The sequence below is a fragment of the Pinus tabuliformis genome, chromosome J (assembly GCF_031772625.1).
Source record: "Pinus tabuliformis cultivar Carrire ecotype Pingquan chromosome J, CPIR1, whole genome shotgun sequence".
NCBI classification, from domain to species: Eukaryota; Viridiplantae; Streptophyta; class Pinopsida; order Pinales; family Pinaceae; genus Pinus; species Pinus tabuliformis.
In genome coordinates, this window is record NC_142295.1 from 274,905,366 (window position 1) to 274,923,247 (window position 17,882).

At 38.6% G+C, this 17,882-nt stretch overlaps 1 protein-coding gene across 2 annotated transcripts; it reads right to left on the reverse strand.

The window, feature by feature from the left end:
* Positions 1–2,425: 2,425 nt before the first annotated feature.
* On the reverse strand, positions 2,426–17,007 carry LOC149226845 (glycolate oxidase 1-like). 2 transcript variants are annotated; one of them, XM_089377619.1, is made up of 11 exons: positions 16,521–17,006; positions 5,530–5,654; positions 5,392–5,438; positions 4,694–4,771; positions 4,419–4,543; positions 4,067–4,133; positions 3,882–3,944; positions 3,521–3,590; positions 3,280–3,380; positions 3,056–3,160; positions 2,426–2,856 (listed from the first exon to the last, which is right to left on the reverse strand). In XM_089377619.1, the coding sequence occupies exons 1-11, from the start codon at positions 16,655–16,657 to the stop codon at positions 2,671–2,673; spliced, it is 1,104 nt and encodes a 367-aa protein (XP_089233745.1). In that variant the 5' UTR covers positions 16,658–17,006; the 3' UTR covers positions 2,426–2,670. The 2 variants fall into 2 exon arrangements, with proteins under 2 accessions (XP_089233745.1, XP_089233747.1); XM_089377621.1 differs by having other exon boundaries at positions 2,789–2,927; positions 16,521–17,007.
* Positions 17,008–17,882: the final 875 nt, after the last annotated feature.

Consider the following 17,882-nt stretch of genomic DNA (forward strand, 5'->3'; position numbering starts at 1 on the left):
TAACCCTAGTTTAAGGATTTGGGTACATTCATATTAAACATAGAAAAACAAGTTTTGACGTTTTCTTATAAAGGGAAGATGGTCATGTTTCGAGACATAACAAGTAAAATCAAAATCAATCAAATCTTCATTAAAAGACCTTAAGGATATCTCAGTCAATAACGAAAAAACTATATCAAAGAAGCAAAAAGAGCTTGAAGTCATCTACAGCAAAGACAAAGAAATTTTGCGCCTCAACGATCCCCAAAAAAAACTACTTGAGCAAGTCAAAAAAGCTAAAGCATCAAAGAAGGAACTCAATGAGCGTTTATTAAAACAAGAAAAAGATTTACGTTTAAAGAGTCTTAACGAGACATTAGTAGAACAAATCAAGTGTTTAAAAGACGAGAAGCGTGAAGACCAAATTAAATTTGACTCAGAGCATGAGGAATGCTTACGTCTCAAAAATCATAATCAAAATCTACTCATACAAATTAAAGAAACTTAAAGACGAAAAGAATTCATTAATAAATAAGTTCAAAGAACTTGTCGCAAAGGAAGCATCAAAATCTCCAGATATAACAATCCAAACTGAAAAAACAAGCATCAATACCACTAATCTCGTAGTTCAAGCAAATCCAAACCCTATTGAAGAAAAAATGTACTCAAAGGTTGTCGTTCAAATAGAGGACACCCCAAACAAGGATTCAATAGTTAAATCAACAACAACAACGCCTGATGGAAATCAGAAAACTGCCATAAAAACATTAAAGGAAGTTCAAACAAGAAAAATTCCTTATCTACATCTAAATCACAAGAATAGACACCTTAATCAATCTACAAGTCTATATCACGCAGAACATAAACAACAAACTTATGTTTCGAAGAATACTGAATGAACTCAATCCAGTCACACGATAACTATTCACCACACAGTTCCAAGGGTCAGAAGATTAATCTATGATGGTCTGATCCATTTTCAATACGACAATTCTGTCTATTGCTCAGAACATCATATCGTCTTGTATCAACAAAGATGAAAGGTCAGGGATAAGAAGATATGGCGATCAACAGAAGAAAACCGATCTTTCTTCAGTGAGCTTTGGGGACAAATCTTTTTGAAGGGAGAGGCAATGTAACAAACTAAATTTATATAAAAATAAACACAAATAATGTAAAAGACAACAAATAAAATTAATGATTAATTAGTTAGCAATTAATGAAAAGCTATGTCCCTAAAGACATAACCGTTAGTGAAAGAGTACTTGCATGACTATATATACAGGACCCTCATTCTCATTTGTATCATCCTACATCAATTCTTTATATAATATACAATTTACATTTATTGTCCTACAATGGATCTATTTGTCTACAAAATATTTTAATATTTCCACTGAGTATACCACTAGTGGTCATTACACAATACTTCAAGGCCAAACCTAGAGTGATATTGAATATTTCCATAGCCTAGAACTTGTCTCAGGTTAAAATATTTAAATTGCAACATCACTTCTTTTGGCAAAACCTTAAAACGATGTCTGCATTTTCCTTACTGACTGCATACAGTATCGGCATCTTCATCCTATGCATATGAACCTCTAGTCCCTACCTTTTCTACAACGTCTTCTTCACACAAAGGCAGTGGAAGTTTATAGCATGTCTTTCAATACTCTGATACACCCTCAGGCTGCAAAGCCTCTTCATAACTCCGACAACGATAGAATCTCTGCGCTTATGACCTAAAAGGCGGGCCAATCTTTGAAAATCTTCTCTATGTATCCCTCATGCCTCTTTATAAGATATACGGTATGCTTTCCTATCCACAACATCATTTGTTGTTTCAAATTCCTTCTCTGCTACCCATAAACAATAGTTCTTTGTTAATTTAATCTCCTGATTGCCCATCTGCACGTAGGAACCTTCACTTCCACTACCCTCATTTTGCCACTTCTACAAACTTTTACTTGTCATCTATATCTAATACAAGACGTCTAGTTGATTTTATCATAGGGGGTTAAATTTACAAGGTTCATTACCCGTGTGAATTTAATGAAGAACTTGATGGCATTTTCCAAGCAATTGTTGAAGAATAATTCAATCTTTTGGTAAAAAACTAATTGGGAAAACAACTCTGCAAAACAATCCAAATAAGGAAAATAAGGAAAGTTGATCTTGCTATAGAAAACGAAAAGCTATGGAAGATGATTTTGCTGAGGCTTCAGAATAATTAGCTTCAGTAGCTTTGAGAAATACCTTTCAAATGTTTGTGGTCATTCTCCCTTCAATGAATTTCAAGCTTTTTCTTGTATGTTTTCACTAATATTGTTTTCTGGGCATATTCCAAATTTCCATCTGTTGTATCTCTTATACCTCATAATTATGATTCTGAATCAAGTTCATCACAACAGTTTTTCTAATCTTTAATATTTGTATGAACATAATATCACAATACCAATTGCCACGAGATATCTACTTGAGGGAAACTAACATCTTAGGTCCAGAGAAACAAATGTCATCTGCAATAGTTTCAAGCATTGATTGCCACATGAGACAGAAAAATTTGGGTGAATTTTCGGGATCAAAGCTTCAGGTTTTGACTAGCAGAACAAATAATAAAAACATCTTATCCAGATTATCTTAGGATGTTAGTATGCATTTTGTCATAGACAACCATTGGATTAGACCCGATCAGAGCCTTGAAAGAGCCCTAAACATGTCAGCTTCCGTTTGAATGTAACTGCGATTTATGTCCTTTACTGAACAACATCCAGCCAAAGACATGGTGAGTTCAAGCTCATCCCGCAGCATTTGTAAAACTTTCCTTACACCCGCTTCTCCTTCTACAGCCAAAGAATAGACAACAGGCCTTCCAATCTGCAGCCAGGAATGCCAAATACCCACATAAAATTCTGGATACATCACCGATTGTCAAATGCATAACCCATCTAATTACAATTGCAACATGACATCAAGAAAGGTTGTTTTTCAAAAAATTCAATACCTAATCTATGCATTTAAAGTTCAAATTTCTCCACAGGCACTGAAACACCTACAATGAAGCAAATATACTTACAAAAATACCAGAGGCTCCAAGGGCCAGTGCCTTGAAAACATCTGTGCCACGGCGAACTCCACCATCAAGAAACACAGGAATTTGACCTCTTGCAGCTTTTACAACCTACACACACTCCTAACAAATGATCAGCTCAACTATTGACAAACTTGCTGTGGTGGAAACTTCTGAAGTTCTAAAATAAGCCTACTGTGAAAACAATCATTTCGCCATTGAACCTACACCTCTTCCAGGCAGCTTATTGTTGCTGGAACATAATCAAGTTGCCTAGCCCCATGGTTGGACACGATTATCCCTGCAGCACCTGCTTGTACTGCTAGCCTGGCTGTACGGAACATAACAGCAAACTTCAAAGTATTTGAGAAAAAACAACCATTATTTTGGAAGTTTGAGACCTTGCAAACAAAATTAGCTAAATACTGATGAAATCACAAGTATATTATATGTGAAGCTCAAAACACTTACTGTCCTCAGCCGTCATTACTCCCTTCACAAGGATTGGTAAGTTGGTGATTGTCTGCAGCCATTTAACATCCTGTTCCAATAACATGCCCTTTAACATATTAAAAGAAATAAAGAAACAACTTCCAACATAACTTTTACATGTTTGCTGAATCACGATACAGGGAAGGATTCTTTAGAAAGCAAAGCCTTGTTTAAAACTATAAGTTCTTTTTCCGTGACTTCTAAAGTTCAATATGCACATACATCAACCAGGAGTTTAAAGTTTTAAACCACTGTAGTTCTATGCTGTTACAAAGGATGTATTAGGGCATTTGGCATGAAAAGAAAATTACATGACCCATTACCCACTAGGAAGACAGACCTTCCAACTCAGTGATCTGTCAATTTGATTGGCAGCATATGAGGCTAGTCCAGAGCCTCCCGTCTGCAAGAAATTCACATTATGGCATTGAGTAAAATTAAACCACTGATTAATGTAAAACTAGAATAAGAGTCGTTCCAACTATTGGCAATCATTTTCGAAGTACTTTGCGGTCAAGAAAATACCTTCTCTAATGTACCAAGATCCAAGCCCTCAAGATTCTTCAGAGTCAGAGGCGGGGGCAGTGAGAATCTACATAGTTGATTTTACATTAGTTCAAAAAAGAACAAAATGTTAAGCAAAACATGAAGCATAACATAAAATGAGCGACAAATGGTGAAGTCTGGGATTTATAATCAGGTGGAAGCCATAAATAAAATTTGCTCCCCCATTTGTGCAACATGTTTTTCAGATCCTAAAGGACACTTCGAAGCATTGTTATACAAATGTCCACAAAGTAACCCTACAGGAATATTTTTAAGGAACAAAAACTTGTCCACCTTATTAATTTGAATAAGTTTCAAGTGCAGCCAATACCTGTTTCTAATATCAGCCTCCCTCCGCCCCAGTCGAGGTGTATCTACAGTAAGTACAATTGCCTTAAAGCCAGCATTCTCTGCCCTTCTAACAAGTTGTGCAACGACATATCTATCCTTGTGTACCTGCCATCACCAAACATAAAACTAAATTCAAACTACGTGGATTATCAGATTATATGCCCTAGTTGCCTAATAACAGAATGCAGTATATGACAGCCTTGCTGTTTTCATGCACACAGGAAACTTTAGCAGGCATGGACATAAAATACCTACATAAAGCTGGAAAAAGCGGATGCCTTGTCCAGTTGAGGAAACATCTTCAACACTTGATGTAGCCCATGATGAAAGCGTCTATAATACGATTAAAGAAAATCAGAAGGAAATACACCGGAACAACACTTTCTAACAATGAAAAAGTTTAGTCATTTTCCCATCTTGTTAAATTAGCTCAGCAAACCAATTTTCCTAGCCATTCCTCAGACATGAAAAAATGGGTAAATCAGTTCAGCAACACGTATTCATAGAGATCTATCTCGACATCGCACATGCATAAAAAACAGAGGATAAATAGCTCGGCCGCATGAATGCATATTACAACAGATTCAATAATTTTCTCAGATAATTGTAGGCACATGATATGTCAGTTCTCTTTGAGAAGTAGTTCTGTCACCTGTGGTGCTGTAGGCTCATGACTACATAGACTCCAAGTGTTTGGTACTAATTAAGGCATGGAATCCCGAATGTGTCCTTCAATGGATTTGATGAACATTTAAAAAAGGACAGTAAGAAACAGCAAAGGCCACTAATTTTATTCTAGCCCGTGTCTTATCCATTTATCTGTGAACCAAGTCTATAACAATTTGATAAGAAACAAGAAAAGCTGGTAATGTGACAAGAATCCATACTTTGACAACATGGGATCTCACTGATCTTAAAGCACATTATTACAAACAAAAGAATGAAGTTCAAACCATTATTGTTCCAGCAGCTGAAGCAGCTCTTGCAGTAGCCAACTCTCCTGTAAATCAAGTTTCAGACCAAATCAATATTGCGAAAATTTCTGTAATAAAATAAGATGTCAATAATCAAGATAGATAGAGAATGCATACCATCTGGATGAGCCATCTTTTGCATGGCTGTTGGAGCAATCATAATAGGCATTGATATCTTAAATCCCAGCACAGTAGTACTCATATCTATTTCTGATACATCCACTAGAACACGAGGTCGGAACCTGGTAAATTAGAAATAAACAATATGTGAAGGGCAGTGATTCTATTCAATATAGATTGTTCAGTGCCATATTTAAGAATTCAGTAGTGTGATAGCAAGGGAATTGGTTTTCAACAATTTGTAAGTACACTCACCCAACCCTCTTGTTTCCATTTACTTTTATGGGAAAAGTGCAGAACTAGTAGTATGGCTGTCTTAATTCAACTGTTCAACTATGTTCTCTTCTAAACTTTCTTGTAACAAAAATGAGATTCATCAGGTATCCAGCCATTTAAAACTTACCAACTGCACTCATCTCATGGTGTTTGTTCAATGTACAAGGTCTTAGCTATGTTGCACTAGTTTTCAGTATGGCGGAACGGCCCCATCCAGGAATGGCTAGAGTGCATCCCCAAATTTTTCGTGGGGAGACAACTATATATTACAATAATAAAAATATATTTAAAATTTATTAAAAATTTAAGATTCACTATAAACATTTATAGTTGCTTCAAGCTTGTAAGCATAAAAAGCTATACTATATAGTATTATGCACATCTTTACACTTGCCAATTCTGAAAAAGCTCGAGCAATTTAAAAAGGATTGAATGAAATTCCATTATTGGTCTTTAAACAAGCAAAATGTAGATTAGATTTAGGATTCCCCATGCAACGTATGGTGTTAGCTACTCTGCTTGTAGAAAATATGAAATGGGTAGATCCCGAGATAAAACCAGTGTTATTAACATTGTGATAAAATCACAAAGCTGCAATTTACCATTCACCGATTTTACTGTGGGTAAAAATCCATGGTTTTTTGCCTGCCAAAGAAATTGCAATATTATCATAGAAATTATGACGCAACCCAAAAGATTGCCATGGCATGGACAAGGTTGCTTTAAGTGGTCCTTTTTGAGTTTTTTCACTCATTTTGCAAACAGAAAAAAGGGTCTAGAGAGCAAAGGAGGAGGAGACTGGTTTTGCTTGAACCAAGAGAAGGGCACCATTTTCCTTTGCCATCGCCATATTTTTTTTTGGAATGGGGATTGATCTCCCTCAATTGTGGATGCATTTGTAGGCATGGGCATCAATTTCCACCATTTTTTTGTTAAGTTTTTCCATTGGGTTTCCTTTACCTATTAGCTTTCCTTAACCTCACTAGGGAGACAGTGTTTTGTTTTCCATCACTTTATTGTGGAGTGGGGAGGGTTTCCCAAAGTCCCACAAGTGGTGATGTATTTGCAAGTATGTCTACTTCTTCTTCATTTTTCTAAACAAAATTTTGATAGGTTTTGCATGCCTATCGATTTTCCCTCTTTTTCCTTAAATATGTCTACTTCTTCATTTTTCTAAACAAAATTTTGATAGGCTTTGCATGCCTATCGATTTTCCCTCTTTTTCCTTAAATTTTTATTGGACAGTAGGAGATCTACCATTTACGTAAATTTCAGATTTGTATTTTCTTGCAAACTTTTAATATTTTGATTCTATGAGTGTTGATTTAATTTTTTCCAATTTTTTTTGTGCCCTATATTTAATCATTACATTGAAAACTAAAAATGTTGAGATATTTGGACCCTGTGTGGGAACTGTTACTCACCAAAAGTGGGTGGCCCCATAGGAGATTTTTTTCTCCCATCGCCTCTTCCACCCAGCAGCCAGCAACCCCTAGTAGCCGATGACAATGTGCCATTCATATCTCTACCACCTAAATCATTCATATGTTTCCTCGCCCATTTGGCAAGAGCACATGTTGGAAGGTGGACTTTTGATCAAAAGGTATTTTATTCATTTTGCAATCGGCTGTTTATGTTTATTTGTATTTTGGGCATTTGACATGGATTATGGAATAACCTAGAAGGAATAGGGGTTTTGACCATGATCTTTGTCAGACCAGGAGTAACTCCAGTTTGACAGAAAACTGATACGATTTATTTCATTAGGTAGCTATTGTTATATACAAAGAATGTGACTACTCAGTTCATCTTCTGATGACTGTTCACATTCCAAATTCTCCCAATCGCAGAGGATTAGGTGTCAACATTCCCCCCCTTCATCTGAAGGGATGTTGGTGAGTCCAAGCATCGTACTGAATCTTTCAAGCTTTTCTCTTCCAAGCGCTTTGGTGAAGATGTCTGCAATTTGCTCATTTGTGGAACAATGACGGAGATGGATTGTTTTGGCCTCAACATGATGTACGATCAGATGATATTTAGTATTGATGTGCTTTGTACGATCATGGAACTTTGGGTTCTTGGCCAACTTTATTGCAGAGGTGTTGTCAATCATGAGTGGAGTTGATTGTACTTGTTTTACCTGCAAATCTTCAAGAATTTTTCTGAGCCACACAATTTCTTTCGTTGCTTCAGCTGCTGCCACGTATTCTGCTTCTGTTGTGGAATCTGCTGGAACTGATTGTTTGCGTGATCTCCAAGACACAGCTCCTGATCCAAGACTTATAGCATATCCTGAAGTAGATACCCCAATTTCTTTGTCTCCATCGAAGTCTGAATCAGAGTATCCAATCAAGCTGAAGTCGTCCACCTGTGTATACTTGATTCCAAGGTCTTGAGTTCCCTTCAAGTACCTTAGAACTCTTTTTGCAGCAGACCAATGTCCCTCACAAGGCTTTTGCATAAACCTGGAGAGGATTCCAACAGCAAATGAAATGTCTGGTCTGGTAGTAGTGAGGTAGATGAGACTTCCTAAATGTCTGGTCTGGTCTTGAATGTGAATCATGAAAAGATTGTTTGCTAATGCTTTCCTAGAATGCAAGCATCACATTGCTTATGTTTCCTAGGAATTGTAGGCAAACCAACAACACCATTTTTCTTCAATAAGCGGAGACTGTCATAGTTTAAATGTCCAAATCTAGCATGCCATAATAAACTTGATGGAAGTGTACCTTCTTCATGATGAGAAATATATGAGAAATGTTGTGCATGAGCAGAGGTTCCTTGCAGTTTGAGAAGCCTTTCTTCTTCTATTCCCCTCATGACAAGTGAGTGGTCAGAAGCTTTTCTTACCTCAAGCTTGCCATCAACATATGAATGGAGTGACCTTGCTATCAGATGTGGACCAAGGACAACAAGTTTCTCTTGAGTTGTGGGAGATATAGAACATGATCCAGAAGAAAGTCTGGAAGACCAGGCAGTTTAAGCCTGATTGTGCCAAGCCCTGATGGCTTGATTTTTGACTGATCTGCATAATATACTGCTCCATCAACATTGTCAGTGAAATCTTCAAAAAAATCTTTTCTATGAGTCATATGATAGGTTGCTCCTGAATCAAGCAACCAATCATTTTTCGAAGAAGCAAGTGAAGCATTAAACAAATCTTCATTTACTCCAATGTTACATCGTGCCTCAATATAGTGAGCGGATTCAGGTGCTTTACCTTTGTCTGTATCATCAGTTTTACCTTTTTGTTGGTTTCTTTTATGCTCAATTTTGTCCCATGGTAGCTTGCATGTAGAGGCATCATGTGATCCATTTCTTTTGCAGCGAATGCAATGTAAGTCTGCCTTTTCTCCTTGAGAATGTCTGCCCCCCCTGCCTCTGAAGTATCTTCCTCTTCCTCTTCGTCCACCTCTTCCTCTTGTAGAATCTTGAGCAGGATGCTTTTCTTTATGAGCAAGGCACACAGTGTCTTCAGAAGATTCAGGGGTTGTCTTCTTTCCAAAGGCTTTCTCTCTTTCAGCAAACTTTTTCACAAGAAAGTCAAAGGTTATATCTTTAAGATTTCCATTTGCTTGTAAAGACTCAAGATAATTGGGGTAAGTAGGATAGAGTGCCTTGAGAAAAGCAATAAGAGGGATATCCAGCTCAACCTTAGTGGATTTGATATCATGCATTATAGATTTTACTTCAGATGCAAGAGCAAGAGGATCATTATTTTTCAGTTCAAGAGTGAAGAGTTTAATCATGAGCTGAACAACTTCAAGTGCAGAATGTGAGTCATAGAGTTCTTTCAGCTTTTGTAAAGCTTCAAAGGCAGTTGAATATGATGAAATATGGCGACTTACTTCTTCATTTACAAATGCTGCGATTAATGCATAGGCTTTGTTGTTCTTGTTTTCCCAAATGACTAGCTCTTTGTCTGATGTAGGCTGCACTGGATCATTGTCTGCTTCTCCAACACACACTCCTTTCCACAACTCATTGAAGATGAGGGTGTGTTTTATCATCCGGGACCATTCAGGATAGTTCTCCTTGCCAGTGAGAACTATTCCTACCATAGAGATGATTGAATGCATTCTATAAAAATACTTCTGCTGATGTACAGTGAAATTGTACTCAAATATATTAAAAACAAGGGTATTATTTTGTTGTGGTATATGGGGGACTGCGTGGGAGCCAAACGCAAGAGCGTTAATAACATTCCAATACGACAACAATAATAACATTCCAATCGTACAACGTTAATAACATTCATATACAACGTGGGAGCCAAATGCCGGAGCCAAAAGCACCAACGAACTAATGTATATCAACATTATATATGTATAGAACAATGTATTTAGGTAATATGGAACAACGTATTTAAGTAACCGTTGTGCGAGATATGAGAAATCGAAGCGGTGAGGGAGGTATGTTATGACAGTGGGATATGAGAAACTGGAGCGAGAGGGAGGTATGTTATGACAGTGTTATGGAGTGATGAATCAAATGGTTCACCGCAAGAGTGCACGGAGGTGGTTTAATACAGTGCGACCGAAGGAGAGGGCGCACAATGAATACACTTGTGGGAGCTGAGGGGACCGCATAAACAGTTACTCTAGTGTATAGCGTATGGAAACGGTAGAGCAGTGGATACAATCACTACAACGTACAGTGCCATTCAACTGACTAAAAACTTCATGCATTCACCATATATTAATATGCCATTGACCATCAATCTTCTGCAATTTATGAGCTTGATAATGAATTCTGATTATTGAAATCACTTACCAAACACCGCAACACCTCCAAGTTTTGACCAGGCTCTCACACTAATTCTTCAATCGTTTTAAACTTTCCAAAACGAATGTCTCAACACAGCAATACGACCCCTTCAACAGTAATATTATTGTTGAATACAACATGCAGTGACGCGCTTCAACGAATGTATTCAAGAATGAACGAGATTTGCAGGGTTTCGACAGAGATTTTAGCCAACAAAAGATGTAGAATAGACAGACAGAATATGGCAGAGAAATCTGACAGGAGTTACACTACAGAAAACTAATTTTGGGACCTGTGCTCTGATGCCATGTCAGACCAAGAGTAACTCCAGTTTGACAGAAAACTGATACGATTTATTTCATTAGGTAGCTATTGTTATATACAAAGAATGTGACTTCTCAGTTCATCTTCTGATGACTGTTCACATTCCAAAATATCCCAATCGCAGAGGATTAGGTGTCAACAATCTTGTTCCCTCACCTTAAATGGGGGGTTAATTTTTTCATCTTAGTCCAGTGGGACCTCCCCTAATGGTCCAATGGGTATAGGAGGGGCACTACTTGGGAAACCTCGATTGAGATAGCATAATCCCATCTCTCCCTATTCCATACTTACCACTTTCCATCTCCCATATTCCACCCCCTTCTTCAGGTTCAATTGACCCGTGGTTCTCTAGGATTTGGCACCATACATCTTCATACTTGGGTAGGGCCCAGAAATTGGCCTTGGGAGGTTGATGTAACTAAAAGAACAAGAAAAAACATAGATGGCCACAAGCAACGACAAAAGAAGATCAAAATACAAAAGATGGTCGGGACATTCACATTAGCATGTGGGCAAAAGCCTAGCATGAGCTCTACCTCACCCATTATGGCCATCACCCGATTCTTGAGCACACATTGCCCTTCATGTTATAAGAAGGAACCCTTGCATGTCCCAACCCTTGGTGGGAAATGACGTGCTTCACCATTAACGGGGTAATAATTGTTATACATCATACAAAACAAGCTATAACCCTTGAGCTACGAGCAATAATACAAAGAAAAAAAAAAAGTAAAAGGCGCACAAAATGTGTGGAAAATCAAAGGCTAAGTTGGTAACTCATGCATCCACAATTGCTCCCTCCCCCCATCTATACACTCAGGATGAGGTGCCCATCATAGCTGGTCCATTTGACCATGGCACTTGGCCATGAAGTCTTCTCCCCTCCGTTCAATCATTATTCACATGACACATATCAATTGATGGGTGGACCAAGGACATGTCACTTCCCCTTGGGGGTTGGAAACACTTAATAGGATGGTTTATTAGCCACTTCTACCTAGGAAGGTAACACCATTGTGAGTTCAAAACCCTTATTTTGAAGGGAAGCCTTATTTGAAATGTCAAATTTCCCATTACTTTCAAGCTTGGTTCAGTTAGATGCAAAAATGATTAAATGCACCTAATGATGTAGTTCCTAGCATTGGATATTGTATGTAATTGTCAGGTGGTTCCACAGCCATGGCTTGGGTAACTTAACTGGGGCCCAATTCTTTTAGAGGAGCATATTGGCACCCACACGTCGAGCATTGAGAGCCATTGGACTCCAAGCAACAGCAAAGCATTATACATATTTGTGTGCAACTCCAACACCCACAACATTCTAGCACCGTACACTACATTGATGACTTTTATGGGATGATGCACCTGGGCCCAAGCCCCGGAAGTGATGATTGATGCTATGTGATTCATTTCACTAGTTTCAATCCCACTTCTTCACCCTTGTGAGCATCACCCGATGCAATGAGTGCTAAGTGAACTATTCAAAAATCATGAGAAATTAGTCAGTTACGACTACCTCTCATGGAAATGGTCATACGTTAATGACTTACTTAACGCAGTTGAATCCCAAAATGGTATCTAATATGTAAACCCTAATACTTAAATTCAAAAAGAGTGAAGGGATCTCTACTTGAATTGTTCATGAGGCACAATACTTGCTAAGGTTTTACAAATGGGGTAGCAAGCTAAGTGGGCTTGATTGTGGGGACAACTCCACAGTTAAGCGCACTTGAGCCAGAGGCGATCAAGGATGGGTGACCTCCCGAGAAGTCCTGGTTACTGGGTGCAAGCCCCGGAAGTGATGATTGACGCTATGTGATTCATTTCACTAGTTTCAATCCCACTTCTTCACCCCTGTGAACATCACCCGATGCAATGAGTACTAAGTGAACTATTCAAAAATCATGAGAAATTAGTCAGTTACAACTACCTCTCATGGAAATGGTCATACGTGAATGACTTACTTAACGCAGTTGAATCACAAAATGATATCTAATATAATGCACTGCATAAACCCTAATACTTCAATTCAAAAAGAGTGAAGGGATCTCTACTTGAATGGTTCATGAGGCACAATACTTGCTAAGGTTTTGCAAATGGGGTAGCAAGCTAAGTGGGCTTGATTGTGCGGACAACTCCACAGTTAAGCGCGCTTGAGCCAAAGGCGATTTGGGATGGGTGACCTCCCGGGAAGTCCTAGTTACCGGGTGCAAGCCCCGGAAGTGATGATTGACGCTATGTGATTCATTTTACTAGTTTCAATCCCATTTCTTCACCTTTGTGAGCATCACCCAATGCAATGAGTGCTAAGTGAACTATTCAAAAATCATGAGAAATTAGTCAGTTACAATTACCTCTCATGGAAATGGTCATACGTGAATGGCTTACTTAACGCAGTTGAATCCCAAAATGATATCTAATACAATGCACTGCGTAAACCCTAATACTTAAAGTCATATACTTTTGAGATATTCGGCTTGCAGGCAGCTGGATATACTCTTGGTGTTAGAGTGGAAGCTAGAAGGTTTGATCCTGGCCTTGCCCAGATTACTCCAACAAGTTACGAATTCACCATGGTTTAAAAAAAAGGATAAAAAAATAAAAAATAAATGATAGCTATATGGAAAGTGGAAGTTGCGGTTCAATATTGGTGGTAAATGATACCCACTTGTCTACCAGGTTATTTGATCCGTTTTGGGAAAACCTTTGAGATTATTTTACTTTGTGTTATTCAATCTTGGCCATTCATCATCTTTGGGATCAATCTCTTGGACATCACAATGACTGTTGGAATTCTAACACGAAATGGAGGGGTTGTTCATCACCCTTTTTGAGGCTCGGATAAAAGGACTTTTTTTCTCTCTTGGTAACGTTGGAACCAATCTCCTGGACAATGGCGATATGAAATCGAATGGTTGTATTCAGTTTTGAGGGAAAGGAAGTCTGTTCTGTCATAAGCCCGTACTGATCATGACTCTGGAAGCCAAAGCTATTGCCTAAACTTGCATCTTGCCACGCGATGCCATGGCAGGGGAGTTTGATAGGCTGTGCAGTACTAAATCGGATCTCCCAAGAAAAGAAAGTAGCCTGGACACTTATTGTCGGAGTAGTAACAGAGGGGAATTACTGGTAACTGAGTTAGGGAATGGCGGCTAAAGAAAGGCTTTAGGGGCTGATAAAGAGCTGGTTGAAGAATCTGAGCGAGTCTTCAAAACAGGCACTGGTTGTAAGTAGCTTCTCATGGCCGAGTGGGTTTATAGGCAGTTCTTTCTTTGTTGCCTCATAGCTTAAGGAGGGGGTAGTTTCTGTACTAATTGCCTATGGCTGAGTGGTAAATTGATGTTTGTACTAGACACCAACGTCTGACTATTTTAAATGGACAGCTTTAACTGAGATATTCTTATGTCTCGGTTTAAATCTGCTATTTCGTTGTCCATACTCTGTTCGATCCACTCTGCTATTTCATTGTCCATACTCTGTTCGATCCACTCTGCTATTTCGTTGTCTTTTTACTCTGATTATGTATATATAGAGATAAACTGAATGCCATTCATTAAATATTTAATTAATAATTTAATAAGGATGTGGGAATGTTGCTATCGCTGTTCATCGTTATTGAGATTTATTAATATTTATATGATTTCTGTTTTTGCATTCTGAAATGAGAATATCAAATAGAGTATTTTCCGAACGTAAGTATGAGTTATTGGGGAATGAAAGTATAATTGACAGAATTTTTTTGTGAATACTTATGTGCGTATTATGCATAGACATCCCATTACTATTCAAATTCTGTAGCATAAGATCTCTGCTCGGGCATTTAAAACTCCTACATGTTGCAATAAGAATCTATGGCGAGCTGTGGAAAGCTCGTCTTGGGATTACAGAATAAAGTCAGATGAGTAAATGGAGTTTAGTGCCCCGTTGCTCAAGGGAAGGCAGACAGTGTATATCGATTGTTGTCAAATTGGGTCCTAAATGTTCGATAGCAAGTTGTGGATTGCCATTTCCAACATCACCCTCTTTGGCTAGGGTTTCTTCGTCACAACCAATCAACCTCACCAATCCATCCTGAGGGGTGGATTGCCATTAGATCCTTAACAATCCATCTAGAGGTGTGAGTTATACAGTAAAATGGGAATACCAACTGTCAATTGAGTTTAGCTTGGGTGATTGGGCAGAATTCTTGTGATCCTTTCCATGGAGGCTCAAATTGTTTGACATGTTGTAGCTCTGAAATAAAGTAACTATGTTGCTCTTTTAATTGAGTCTATATTGTGGGCTGGCCACGTATTAGCAACCTCTCTCTTGCCTTTGGGGCTCCGAGAAGGCTGAGCCTATATTGTGGGCTCGCCATGTACCAACAACCTCTCTCTTTCCTTCAAGCTCAAAAGGAGGCCGAATCAATATTGTGGGCTGACCAAGTACCAACAACCTCTCTCTTCTCTGAGGCCAAGTCTGTATTGTGGACTGGCCAAGTACCAGCAATCTCTCTCTCACCTTTGAGCTCAAAGGGAGGCCAAGTCTATATTGTGGGCTGGCTAGGTACCAACAACCTCTCTCTGTTGCACTTTTAAGTGAGTCTATGTTGGGGTTGGCCAGGTATTAGCAACCTCTCCCTTGCCTCCGGGCTCAAAGGGAGGCCAAGTCTATATTGTGGGCTGGCCAGGTACCAGCAACCTCTCTTTTTCCTTCAGGCTCAAAAGAGGCCAAGCCTATATTGTGGGTTGGCCAAGTACCAGCAACCTCTCTCTTCTTTGAGGCCGAGTTTCTATTACGGGCTGGGCAAGTACCAGGAATCTCTCTCTTGCCTTCAGGCTTAGAGGGAGGCAGAGTCTATATTGTAGGTTGTCCAGGTACCAGCAACCTCTCTCTTGCCTTTGGGCTCAGAGAGAGGCCGAGTGTATATTGTGAGCTGGCCAAGTACCAGCAACCTCTCTATTCTCTAAGGCCGAGTCTATATTGTAGGTTGGCTAAGTACCAACAACCTCTCTCTTGCCTTAGGGCTCAGAGGGAGGCTGATTTTTTTTGCCTGGGCGGTCCCCGAGGAAAAATAAATGGGAATATTAACCCACCATGAACTATTTTGTATAAGCATGTCCAAATGACAGTCCATGCCCAAAAATTTTACCAAGGAAATAAAAGATGGGAATATCAACCCACCATGAACTATTCTGCATAAGCATGTCCAAATGAGAGTCCAGTTTTGCATAACATATTAACGGAGAAATTAGAATCGATCTTCTGCCAAAGAGGTAGATCTAGGAAGAAGTTGCTCAAATAGCAGTGATCAAGGCTAGAAAGAATCTGATCAGATAGCAGTGAACACAGTTTAGAACTAGTGTAATCAATTACCCAAAGACGTATTTACCAATACCCTTGGAGTAATCAATTACCCAAAGACGTCTTTACCAATACCCTTGGAGTAATCAATTACCCAAAGACGTCTTTACCAATACCCTTGGAGATACGGGATTCCACGAATTCAGTAAGATCAAATCTCTAGGTGAGAAACCGAGGTTTCTTTTTAACGGGGACAGCAACTACAATGAAGTAGCATGTGCAAGAAGGGGAATAATGGAAATCCATGAGAACCGAACAAACAAGTGATCAGGAAATACCTTATTCTTTCAAAAGCCCTGCGATTTTCCTGGAGAGTCCATTGATCTTCAGCACCGGAAGAATAATAGTCGAATACCATTTTGGGCAACTTTTCCTTGGCCAAAGCTTCATATTCGGAAACGTTCACGATCTCCATCTTTTCTGCAAAACCCGACTTGTTCACTATTCAGTGCAATCCACAGATATGGCTGAGGAATCTATCAGGCGATCCAGAACTGAGTACAGAGCGAGAATTAGACTGCGGGCGATCCAGAAGTGGTAACAGAACGCAATGTATAGAATTAGTGAGCATGCTGAAATACTGTAACTGGTGATAACTGGCTCCCGGCATTTCAGAATCTGAATATAAAAATTGTTTTAATATAACATTTTGTATTGTTGCGTGCGTCCTTCGCCTTGCAGGACTGGTTCAACTTGACGTCCAATCGCTCCGGCGAATCGCAGTGTGAAAAGTTTGAACACGTAGCGAGCAGACGTTGGTTGCCCTTTCAATATATATTTGAGATACAACGGAATCATTTTAACCTTCCATACATAAAAGAAATGAAAAGAACATTTTTGAAAAGTGTTCTTTGTTTTTATTTTTTAAGAGAGAGGATCAGATTTTTAGAAAATGTTTTTATTTTATTATTTTATTCGGATAAGTGAAATGCAAATTTTTGTGGAGATGTTCTCAATTTTTTAAAAGAAAGCACATGATGATATTTTTTTGAAAATCTTTGTAATTTTTATTTTTTATTCAATTCCCAATGGAGTGTAATCTTCTATAGTCATTAATAAGAACAGTATTATGGACTCTTATTTGTATGTTTTTGTAGACATGGTATGGTATAAAATGGTAATTGGGTATGGGTTCATCAATTTATGTACTATTGTTTTAAATACTTTCATAGAGCACATTTAGGGTGGCAAAATTTCATAGTGAAGCATAGTGGAGGTGAGGAACCTTCCTCACCTTGTTGTCTATGGTTTCTTGGACACATCCAATTTACTTCTTCATCAAGTTGGTTTTCATCAAAGGACAACTCATCAAGTAGGTTTTCATCAAGGACAACTCATCAATTAGGTTTCCATCAAGGACAACACATAATTCATAATGCCAATAATCTCCCCCTTTGGACTTGATGGCAACCACTTTGGTGTTTTGTCACCACAACCTGTAGATACCTGTAAAACACATCAAGCCAAGAACCAAGCTTTGGAAACACCAAGTTACGCTTCCCCTTTGACATCAAGGGGAAAGGGTTGACCAATATTGAAAGAAGACTTCTCATTTGAGCACTGCAGATCTAAACACTGAATACTGACCATGCTCCCCCTAAGCACATGTTGAATTTTTTGAACGATGTACAATGAAGTAC